The 12,430-nt window shown below is 48.6% G+C and overlaps 1 protein-coding gene across 3 annotated transcripts in view; it reads right to left on the reverse strand.

Moving 5' to 3' along the window:
- Positions 1-1,112: 1,112 nt before the first annotated feature.
- LOC101946673 (uncharacterized) overlaps positions 1,113-12,430 on the reverse strand; it is a 107,581-nt gene continuing 96,263 nt past the window's right edge. For 2 of the 3 annotated variants that reach the window (XM_065561312.1, XM_065561313.1), the window contains exons 2-3: positions 9,771-10,587; positions 1,113-8,122 (exon numbers count right to left, since the gene is read on the reverse strand). In XM_065561312.1, the coding sequence (XP_065417384.1) occupies positions 7,351-8,122; positions 9,771-10,528 (1,530 nt within the window). In that variant the 5' untranslated portion in view covers positions 10,529-10,587 and the 3' untranslated portion in view covers positions 1,113-7,350. The remainder of the gene's footprint in view (positions 8,123-9,770; positions 10,588-12,430) is intronic. The other variant, XM_065561314.1, reaches the window with a different exon arrangement.

Here is a 12,430-nt window from a genome sequence, read left to right on the forward strand (position 1 = left end):
CCGGGGGGATCCCCTGCTGGCCGGGAGGGTCACGGCGCCTTCGGTATTTGCTGGGCTCCTCCCCACCCTTCCCCTAGGCATAGGAAGGAGGGGTCTCGGGAAGCCCTCAGCAGCCGGCTGACCACTCCCAGCTGGAACAGATTCTGGTGCCTGCGCTGCATTTGCCAGGCTGCTTCCCTGAGACACAGGGATCAGTTCATTCGCGCGATCTTCCGCCTCCAGCCGGGCAATGAGCTGTTCTTTGGTGAGCCTCCCAATGCACAGCCCCCTCTGCTTGCACAGATCCACCAGGTCGCTCTTAAGCCGCTTGGCATACATCTTCCTGCTGGCCACTCACCGGCCTGTGTGCTCACAGCTCCCCACAGTTCCCAGGGGGACCCCTAGTGTGCCAGCCCTTCTCGAGGTCACCCCCTCTCTGCCAGGGTCGAGCTGCAGACTCCTCCGCCCCTGGGACCACTCGCTGCGATCCCCCCGGGGGACCCTGTTACTGCAAAAGTCCTTCTCGCTGGTCACACACTCCCAGGGGTAATAACCGTCTCTCTCTCACTCTTCAGCACGCCTGGTCCCCGTCAATCCCCCTTCGTTTTACTGCTCCCCAGTCACTTACTGCAGGAAGCGCCGTCCACGGGGTGCAGTAGATCCCGCCGCTGCCACCAGTTGTCACGGAGTATTGGGGAACTCAGGGCCCTGCACCCCCGGCTTCCTGTGATTCACCATGACGCTCAGCCAGCCAGTAAAGCAGAAGGTTTATTTGGATGACAGGAATACAGTCCAAGACAGGTCTTGCAGGCACAGACAACAGGGCCCCCCTCAGTTAAGTCCAGCTTGGGGTCCCAGGGCATCCCAGCCCACCCCCCTTCGGGGGGTCAGAGCCATCTCTGTCTCCCAGCCATCTCTCCAGCCCGCTTCCAGCCCTCTGCCTTCAGCGAACCCTCCCACAGCCTTTGTTCAGTTTCCCGGGCCCCGGAGTCACACGGCCTCCAACCCCCTCCTGGGTTCTCATGTTACAAGCTCAGGTATTTGCCCTCGGTCAGTCTCCCATCCCCCAATGCAGACCATCCTAGTCACACTCCCCTGTCAGCATTCACACACCCCAGCGAGAACAGACCCAGTTCGTCACACATGTTTATTGGTTATACAGGTTAATATAATGATCATTCCATTATGAAATATGGAAACCACATTGGCAAAGCTCCTTGTTACAGTATTACGAAACTCACACAATAAAATTAAAATACACATTGTATGTTGCATCGCTTCAGCTGAAAGCAGTTACATTATTATAAATGCCCTTGTGGGTTACATATACACACTGCGTGTGCAGGTAAAACATTGTGTCTGTGTGTTTAAATACACTTATGTTTTATAGCTTGTATTCAATAAAACTAGGGATTGTTTAAAAAAAGAGAGGAAATTTCTTCCATGACAAACTTAGTTTTGTTTTAATATTTTTGTAAAATTTTATTTTTGATTAACTTATTTGAAATTAAAATTTAAAACTTTGGAATCAAATAGAATCAATGGGAAAATGCTGAGATTTTGTATATTGGTTTTCAGAACAAATAAATACATTGACCAGCCCTAGTTGAAACCTTCGGGCCCAATCCTGCACGTGGCGCTGCAGCTGAAGTCCATGGGGCTGCATCCAGGCCAGGCAATATGCCACACGCAGTCACTTACAGGCTCAGGGTCTCACTTTGTTTAAGCACTGGGGGAAAATGGTACTTAATGTTGAAAGCTTGGACCCCTGTACCCCCGGAATGGGACTAACAGACCTTGCTTGATTGGCTTTTATAAATGTTACAATTAAACCTTCAAATGCTTGAAACGGCTGAGCCCTCATAGCTTGAAGCTCAAACAGACTCAAGGTTCTTTTATTGACATGTTCCAATGAGGCTTTGAGAACAGTCACCGTCTCCTGTGGCCCCCAAATCCCCATCATGGGGGGTGCAGTATGGGGGCTGTGAGGGGGGGTGTTGCTTTTTTCCTTTTGCCTGACACCTAAAACACGGGTGGATGGAACTTCCCTTCCCTCCTGACTGCAAACTTTAATTAACACACACTTTGAAAACTCCTATAAACTTGTCTTTTATGGGATTATAACCCAACATACGGGTACTATATTGTGTCACATGCACACATCAAAAATTGTCATAAAAACAAGACAATTAACCAAATACTCCAAATACAAAATTACATATTGAAACAAATCACCATCACGACAAATCACCATCACAACAAGAAGTGTCATGTTTGCAACAGCCCTTATTTCAGCTGATTTAACCCTCAATTTATGGCCCATGTCCCAACAACCAAAATCAAATATTAGCACAACGTTGGGTTTCTTCCAGTCCTCTGGAACTTCCCGAGTGTGCCCAGACTTACTGAAAATCAACGTAAACAAGCCAGTGAGCTCTTCAGCCAGCTCTTCTAATCGTCTGGAATGCAAATTGTCTGGACCTGCTGATTTTAAAAATACCTAACTTTAGTAGCTCCTGTTATACATCCTCCTGAGTTACTATTGGAATGGAAAGTGTTTCCTCCTCATATGATGTGATGACATCTGCTTTTTTCCCCAACTACAGAACAGGAATATTTACTGGACTCTTCTGCCTTTCCTGCATTATTATTGACAGTTCTACCATTTCCATCTAGTAATGGGCCAATACCACTGTCAGGATTCATTTTGTTCCTAATATACTTTAAAAACCTCCTTATTGTCCTTAGCTCTGTCGGCCATAGATTCCTTCTTGTGTCCCGTTGCTCCCCTTATCAGTTTTCTACAATTCCTAGCTTCTGATTTATACTCATTACTATCCATTTCCCCCTTTTTCCATTTGTTTTATATAAAATATATTATTTTACAGGGCATTAATTTCCATTTTAAGCCAGGTTGCTTTCTTAACAAATATGACCTTTCTTGATTGTGGCTTTTTGGGCAGCTGTGGTTTGGAGTTTGCATAAAGTTACACTGCCTACTCCCACTGCAAACCACCACCATAATCATCATTTCTCTCTCAAAGCACTTGAAACTAAGACAGATAAAGGAATAACAGAAATTACTAAAAGTAAAGTTTTACTTAAGTTCTTTTACAGGTAAAATCCTACAGATGGGAACTGAGGAGAGACCGTGCAACGTGTCCAGGGTGACACAGGGTGTCTGTGGGAGACTAGGAATAGAATCTCGATCGCTTCCCAGTCAAGGGAACAGCCACAAGGCCACTCTTCCTGACCCATCTGGTTCCTCTCACCAGGTGTGTACATCTTTCAGGGTCGGGAAGATAGGATGACGGTAAATTCTGGGGCTCAGCAAGTGGTGGTGGTGACAGCTACGAAGGTGAAACCCATTAAAATGTAGCAGCACCTTTGTATTGTTGCTCCCTAGCAAGTTGTCAAGTGCTCCCTCCCAAAAAGCTGGCTGTAAACGGAGCAGAAACCCTGCCCCTCGAAGAGAATCAAAGCCAGCCTCTGGCGGTCCCATGTATGGGCACTTAGCGGAACAATGTCTCAGCCAGTCGCTCTAGCTGAAGCTCACTAATCACAGCTCTGCAGAGTAAAGGCATCCAGCTCTCACTGCAATATTTGGGTTTTTTAATAAACAATTTTTATGGTTACAGGGTGGGAGTGAACTTTCCATCTTTCCCCGGAATCCAGCCCCCTTCACAGTAAGACTAACCTTGACACCATGCTGACTGGTGCCACATTAGCACATTCCTAAGTAGATGGAACTGTAACTCCCCCAGGTCGTGGGGAGCACAAGTTGTGACGGGCTGTCACCCCCGGGCTGCAGTCTGGGAGCTGTGGCAACTGCTTTGCCCCCAACCATACAGCTGAACTGGTCTCTCTCACTGCTCTGCTGGTGATTCAGCCAGCCGCCGCCCCCCCCCCCCCCCGCCCTGTTATCCTCCAACATGACAGCAGGTGGCACCACACACGCAGCTGAGCTACCTGAGTGCTTTACCTGAGCCACTCAAGGACAGACAGAAGCCAATTTCCCAGCTCCCCAGCCTTGCACCCTTGCTGGAGTATAAACCCAGAATTATACCGTCTTGCACTGCACAGGGATCTGTACTATGCAAGCTCGTTAATGTAATTCGCTTTCTTCTCGATGTTGGAAAGGTATGCAACGGCCTTTGTTTACAGAGCAGAGATATTCCCAGTCACTTCACTCAAAACACACTGGTTAAGATAAAACATAAAATCTATCTTTCTGTAGTTAATAGACCTGTGATAAGTGATAGCAAACAGGTCAAAGCAGATTACCTAGCAAATAAACAAAAACTCAAACTAAACCTAACATACTAGAGAGGATTTAAATTAGCAATTTCTCACCCTGCCTGATGATACAAGCAGTCCATCAAGTTTCCAAACACAAGCTAGAAATCCCTTTAGCCTGTGACCAGCCCTTCCCCCAGTTCGGTCTTTGTTCCTCAGGTGTTTCCAGGAATTCTCTTGTGTGGGGAGTGAGGCCGCGAGATGATGTCACTCCCCACCTTCTATAGTTTTTCCATAGGGCGGGACCCTTGGTTCCAAGCCCAGTTGGTAGAAAAATACAGCTACCAAAATGGAGTTCAGTGTCATGTGGTCTGGTCACATGCCCTTGCTGAGTCCTAGCAGCCATTACTCACAGACGGGCTGAAACGTTCCCAGGAAGGCCAAGCTCCTCCGTGGTTCATTGTCGTTGTCGATGAGCCATTGGCACTGTCTGGCTTCTCCATTGTTGTACCTGACAAGCTAGTTGTGGGTGTTACCCACGTGTAACTACACTTGAAATACACATCCATAGTCAATATGCATAACTTCCGATACAAACATGATACATGCACGCAAATAGGATAATCCTATTCAGCAAGTCTTAACTTTTCCAATGACACCGCACATGACACATCGTGTACAAGATGCATCATAATTATATCATAATCCTGCCACTATGATGAATATGGGGTGCCGTGTCACACAAGCTTCCTCCTCTCAGGCTGATCACTGGTTAATTTGATCAAAACACCTGGAAGCAAATGATGTGTGTTAGAAATGAAGCAATCCGCCCTGTCTGAGGTGATGTGGTTTGGGCAGATGCTGAAGGCTGGAGAAGAAACTTGTGCACTTGGTTTGAAATATTCAGGGATTGCTGAGCTTCAGGGACCGCAGCACGGCCCCTCTTTTTGCCTGAGCTTCTGAAAAGAGGGTGCCTGATAGGGCAAATATTTACAGCGATTGGAGGCTTTGTGGGGAAAGTCCCACCTATTGGCTTGTATCAGGGGAGGAGGGTTTAGGGGGAGGGGGGAGTGGCCGCTGATTGTGTGTATGGTTTAAATGACACAGGTGCCCCAATCCGTAAATGGTGCCTTTTTATGTTACAAATCTAAATAATAAATAGATTCCTTCACTTGTGACTGGGGCCAAATGTAAAAAGCTGATTGATCGCGCACGGCTGCTATGGGCAGGAAGTGAAGAACACCACGTCTAACTGCAGCTGCAGGAGGAACGGGGGAGACAGCATTTTTAGAGACTGAGTTTGGCTGAAACACCCTAATGGCTGCCATGAGATCTCTAAAGACCACAAGTGACCAAGACCTGGATTCTATTCCAGGCAGGTTCTAATACCGCCCATATCACAGCTGTATTTGAGAGCCTTCCAGAAGAGCACCAAGTGACGCGACAGGTTCTTTCTTCCTCTTATCTTCTCCCCAGAGGAGAATTGCAGGTGGATTTAAAAATACAGTTCTATATTTCTGTGTGCTGTCTGCTGCCACTAGTGAGAGCCGAGGGAAGTGCACCCGGCACTTGGAGTAGGAGGTGGTGAGGTTTCTGATGGTCCTTAGTTCCTGCTGGAGTTCAGTCCACAGTCTTGGACCAGCCCCAGAGAAAGTTCTGTCTCCTGCAGGATACATGTTACCCGTATGGCAGGGAGTTCTGTTGTGCAGAGGAGCAAAGCTGTCAATCATGGTCTTCGTTTGGAGCTTTAGACTACTTTAGACACCCTGGGCCCACCTGTGGAACGCTTCGAATATAAGGACCGAGAGCTTGAACTTGATTTGATATTCTGTGGGAAGCCAGTGTAGGGAATGGAGGGAAGGTGTGCTGTTCCCGCAGTAGCCTGTATTGCTGAGGAGTTGTGCTGCAGCGTTCTGTACTAGTTGGAGTTTCGTGAGTGCTGGAGGTTTCACAGTCAGATCAGGATTAAACAAAGACTGTGAATGGCTATCCAACTACAGAAGCAGTTTCTCCTCCCTTGGTGTTCACACCTCAACTGCTAGCAGAGCACCTCACCCTCCCTGATTGAACTAACCTCGTTATCTCCACACTGATTTATACCTGCCTCTAGAGATTTCCATTACTTGCATCTGAAGAAGTGAGGTTCTTACCCACGAAAGCTTATGCTCCCAGTACTTCTGTTAGTCTCAAAGGTGCCACAGGACCCTCTGTTGCTTTCTAATAGCAAAGGAAACGTTGTACAATGGCATTGGGCAAACAGCCGCGTATGAGAGGCATCATCTGCTCTCTTTAACAGTCAGGCAGAGCAGGCAAGATTTCAGCTTAAGCTCTTGTCTGAAAAATCCCCTCAGTGAGTTGACTGCATGGTAATTCCTTTGAGGGAATAAACCCTCTTATTGGGCATTATGAGTAATGGTAAATGGTCATAACATTAAGACTGTATAACTCACTTTCTTCAAACCTGGCTGTTAAATCTCAATGAGCTCTACAAAGCAAGCCAAGTTTGAACAGAATGGATTCAGCTGTTTTAGAGAAGCGTATGGGGCTGTTTGTGGTTTTCTTAATACACATTGAACTCAAATAGCTGAGCCAAACGTCTCAAATTTTCCAAAATTCCCCTCTGGGCTGAGACCAAAACTTGAAACATTCAGAATTTGCTGTAAAAAAACAAACCAACCTCTTCTGGGGAGAGAACAAGGTTAAAAAGGAAGTTGGAACTTAACTATAGCATGCCCTGTGCACACCTGTTACAATTCTAATTGTGGAAAACTTCTTTAGCCACTGCTGCTACTAAGAAATTCAAAGAGTAATTTTAGGCCTTGTTTTAATAATCTACACAAGATGTAATAATCCTGCATGTGAATAGATAAAAAGCGTGTGGGGACTGGGGGTGGGTGTGTTCTGTAGGACCATCACTCTCGCTAGGCGTAAGAGCAGGATGATGTGGGGTGCTGAATCCCTCCAGTCCCTGGGGAAGGCCGTGGGGATGGACATTCAGCATCTTACAGAACTGAGCCATTTATTTTTGCCCCAAATTCACTCTTGTTTATCTGCATAGAATCTCAGGGTTGGAAGGGACCTCAGGAGGTATCTAGTCCAACCCCCTGCTCAAAGCAGGACCAATCCCCAACTAAATCATCCCAGCCAGGGCTTTGTCAAGCTGGGCCTTAAAGTTAGGGCCTTGACCATTTCGTTGAAATGGTCAATCATTTGCTCCATTTCATTGACGGCTTCTCGGATTTTAGCTGCCAGCTCCGTTTTTGCACCTTTGTGGAGATCCATAGAATCTTTTGCTGTAAAGAAAGTATCTAACCCCGGGGTGACACCTGTTAGAACGTGGGTCGCAGCTCCTGCAAAGTTTGCAATTCTACCAACATTAGCCAGGACCTGACCAGCTTTGACCATTTTCATGGTGTTAAGAACAGCTCGTCCTGCCCCTGAACCTATCTGTGGGATTGCAAACACAAAACCTTTCTTTTCATTATCTTTCAAGTTTTGGATTTTTTCAGCTATTCTTTCTGCATAGTCTTTGATATGATCCATGTCAGCCTGACACTCCTGAAGGAGCTTCTCTACTGTCTCCCTCTTGACTTTACTTGCCACTTTATCTGTGGTAGTTGCGGCTGCACTGGTCAGTCCCCCTGCGGTAGAAATAGCAAGCCCTGTAAGAGAGACTATCAGGGATGCTCCAAATGTAACAGGAATGAGACAGAGGCCTACGATGGTTGTTATCCCCCCAGCAATTCCCACTGCCCCTCCAGTAACGTTTGCTATTCTTGCTCCTTTGTGGATCTTGTCAATAGCATCTGCAATTTCCCGAAGCTCATCTATGTGTCTCTTCACTCTGTCTCTTGCTGGCAATAACGACTCCGTCAGTATTTCATCAATGTCCTTCATTATTGACAAACTGACAGAAATGAGGGGGAAAAAGGAAAAATTAGTCTCCAGGTCTAAGATCCCTGCTCCTGCACCTTCTTGTGCAGTCTGGACCTGCTCCCATTGACTTCCATGGGAGCTGCATCCACTTAGACCAGGGCTGAGTTTGGGCCTTGGTGACGGGTGAACCTCAGTAGGTTTCATTTGGATAAAGACCCAGAATTTAACTTAGGACCGTTGGAATTGCCACACTGGATCAGATCAATGGCACATCTGCAGAAGACTTGTGGTGTGTCTCGAAGAGGGACCAGTAGCCGGTGATTTACAGGAATGTGAAAACACCCTTAAGGGAAAATTGTGGAATAAACTGCCCAGAGGTTAATTTAAGAGTCGATTCCACGGAGAGGGTTCGACTCCAACACACACCCAGGTAGGGAAACACAAACAATCCCCACCACACACCGCTTTAAAAATTAACTTAAAAAACAAACCAGATGTTCTGATTTGTGGGGCCCAGGCCTGATCATCTCCCCCTCAGGCTTGTTCAAACCCTCCTCCTGGGATGAGCTTCCCGGCTCTCTGCTCCAACCACATCACCCTGTTGTGTCACTCCCCTGGTTCTCTCTCCTCCCCCATGTCAAACCCCAGCTCCTGGCCTTCGCTGGTTGGGCCCTTCCCTGTTCAGTCCCCGCCCCTCTCCCGGTCAGTTATAGCAGTGATTCTCAACCAGGAATCCGGGACCCCCTGGGGGGGTCGCGAGTAGGTTTCAGGGGATCTGCCAAGCAGGGCCGGCATGAGATTTGCTGGGGCCCAGAGCAGAAAGCCAAAGCCCGACTGCACGGGGCTGAACCCCGGGGCTGAAGTTGAAGCCGGAGCAATGTAGCTTTGCGGGGGCCCCCTGTGATGTGAGACCCTGGGCACTTGTCCTGCTTGGTGCCCCTAAGGCCGGCCCTGGCTTTTATATGCAGGAAAACAGTTGTTGTGGCACAGGGGGGCCGTGGAGTTTTTATAGCATCTTGCGGGGGGGGGGGGTGTGCTCAGAAAGAAAAAGGTTGAGAACCCCTGAGTTACAGTACCACAGCGCTGACCTCGGCCTTCCCTCTACCCGTTACTTCATCCCTTACTGCCGGCTGGTCTTTCATCCACCAGCACCTTCATACCGTCTCCTAAACGCCCACCTTGTCCTCTTCAATCCTCCTTCAGCTTTACCCCTGCCCTGGTGCCCAATGAAACAATGGCTGGCTGGCAGTGGCTAGTCTGACCGTGACTACGCTGACAATGGCTGTAGTCTGGCAGTGGCTGGCGCGAGGAAGGCTGAGATGTGTGAGCTGTTACGTAGAGGTGTGAGCAGGTCTCAGCTAGTGCAGTTGGCTCCATTGCAGTAAATGGAGCTATGCCACCCTGGTCTGCACCAGCTCAGGGGCTGGCGCCTGGTGTTCATTTTACTGTCACCGTCTCACCCCTTGCCCTGGTTGTCTTTCTTCCACCCACTTGCACCTTATGATAATCCTGGATTGCGAGCGCCCTGGGGCAAGGGCTGTCTCTCCACCATGAGTACAGCCCCTAGCACCATGGGGACGCAATCCCTGTGTGGGGTCCCTAGGCACCAGTGCCATACAGTCAATAGTGAGGGAACCACCCACAACATGCACTGCCCATGGGAAAGGAGAGTTGCTTACCTTCCCTGGAAATTGCAGGTAAGAAACTCATCAGGCACAGCTCTCTCACAAACTGAGTTCACGGCTTCTTCCCCACAGCAGGTGTATTTTCCATTCTCATATTTTCCTTTGTGATTTAGGGTAATTTCAAATTCACACTCAATGTTGTTAGCATTTAATAGTGCTTTCGCAAGGGAATTCAGATCTGGGACACTGGGTTCTGAACCAACTTTCAATTTTGCCAACTTCCCTCTCCAGGCAAAGGCAACATCAATACTCTCCTTGGGATGGTTGATATCTCGTATCCCCAGGAAGTGAGACACTTCATGGATAAGAGTCCCTGACTGAGACCCTTCTCCAAGATGTGTAGAAGCCTTCCAGAACAGTGGGCACAAATACACTGTTTTGTCACCAGACTCTGAATAAATATATGCGTCATTATTTTCCCTGGTTAGATCCTCCTTAAACTTCACAGCTTCCAGCTCTGAGATGAGATCTCGAACTAACTCTTCTGTCAGTATCACATGGCGTTTCATCCAGGATTTGGGATCTCCACTATCATCCAAAAACAGCTCCTGGGGCTTCTCCATCAGCACTCGGTCCTTCTTCTTCAGGGCATCTCTCAGAATCTCAATTGCTCTCCGCTTTGCTGCTTCTGCAATTTGTCTCCTTTCTTCAGGTAGGGATGTGTGGTTACTGGAAGAGTAACTTGCTTTAGAAGTAGACCACATTCTTCCATGTGATGTCACGCTGCTAGTGATTATTTCCTGGCAACTCATCTTTGCACCTACGTCGCACGTTCACTTCAGCCAAGAGTAATTCTCCAGGTGAGCTCTCTCTGTTAAAACACAAGATTTGGCTTTGATTACGTTGCCTTTCGAGGTAAAGTGTCTGACACATTTCGATTCACTCTAATGGGAACACAGGAAACACCCGACCAGATCAGACCAGGCGTCCATCTAGCCCCCTCTTCTCTCTCTGAAACTGGCTGGTACCAGCTGGTTCAGGGGAAGGGGCAAGATACCCCCCCCCAATGGACAAGTGCAGAATAATTCACCCTTAGAGAGACTTTCTTCCTAACTCCAGATAGTTAGTGTCTGGGAGGCTTGTGCCCTGAGGGGGAGGGTTTAGATCTCTTCCAAACACTGGAGACTTGGTTTTGTGTTTTCATTCTCTCTCGTGTAACTGTGGAGGTGCTGCCTGTCTGTCTGAGTCTCCAATTCTCCTCTGAATCCCGCACATGATACCTGTGGCCATGAGCTCTACAGCGGAGGTACGTGTTATGTACATGGGTGTCCGTGTGTCAGTTTTACCTTTTCTTCCCTCCGCTTCATCGCGTGTCCCGTTGTTCTTGAATTATGAGAGGGGGTAAAGAGAAGCCCTGACCGACCTACTCTCTGCCATTCGTTAGTTTGTACATTCATCATTGTCTTCCTAAACTAAACAGCCCCCTCTTGTTAATCTCTCCTCACACAGCGGGTTTTCCAGACCCAAGTGATTTTGTTACTCATCTGAACCTCCTTTATCTCTGCTCTATCCTTGGTGAACAAAACTGGGGACAGAACTGAACTGAGGCCTGGTCTACACTCCAAAGGCAGGTTGACATCAGCCAACAGGATCTACCCAGATCCTGGTGTGGTTTTGCAGGGACTGTAACTTGCAATTTCCACTTACTGATATCCAGACTGGGGGGACCATCCAATGTGAGAGGTGCCTGCTGGTGGAATCTCTCAGGCAGCAGGTGGGGGAGCTACAGGAGGAGGTGGCTAGGTTGAGGAGCATCCGAATCCACGAGCAATTCCTCGACAGTGTCCATGTGGAGACAGCTGAGGTAGCTGTCCCAGTACACAGGACTGCTGACACACCACTGGTGGAGGAGGAGATGGCTCAGGGTGGACACTGGCAGCTGGTTACTTCTGGCAGCAGGCAGTGCTCCACCCCTGCTCTGAACCCTCCTGCCATGGTAATAGGTAACCGTTATGCTCTTCTTGATACAGGAGAGAAGGAATCACTCCCTACAGTGAAGGAGGAGAAGCCTCGTACCCCTAAGGCTGGGAGGTCTGCTGCCACCACTGCGAATAGGAAAGGTAGGGTAGTGGTGGTCGGAGACTCTCTGCTGAGGGGGACGGAGGCGCCCATCTGTCGCCCTGACATTTCATCTCAGGAGGTATGCTGCCTGCCGGGGGCCCGTATCCGAGACGTTACGGAGGCATTGTCGAGGATTATCCAGCCCTCTGACTACTACCCCATGCTACTCATCCATGTGGGCACAAATGATACTGCGCGGTGTGACACTGAGCGGATCAAGAGTGACTACAGGGCTCTGGGAGTACGGGTGAAGGAGTTTAGAGCGCAGGTGGTATTCTCTTCAATTCTTCCTGTCAAAGGTAGGGGCCCGGGCAGAGACAGATGCATAATGGAGGTGAATGCCTGGCTGCGAAGATGGTGTCGCCAGGAGGGCTTTGGCTTCCTAGACCACGGGATGCTATTCGAGGAAGGACTGCTAGGCAGAGATGGCGTTCACCTTTCAAGGAGGGGAAAGACCCTATTCGGACACAGACTGGCTAACCTAGTGATGAGGGCTTTAAACTAGGTTCGATGGGGACAGGTGAGCAAAGCCCACAGGTAAGTGGGGAACATGGAGACCTGGGAGATGGGTCGGAAATAGGAGGGAGCGTGGG

This window comes from Chrysemys picta, chromosome 11 (assembly GCF_011386835.1).
Source record: "Chrysemys picta bellii isolate R12L10 chromosome 11, ASM1138683v2, whole genome shotgun sequence".
NCBI lineage: Eukaryota > Metazoa > Chordata > Testudines > Emydidae > Chrysemys > Chrysemys picta.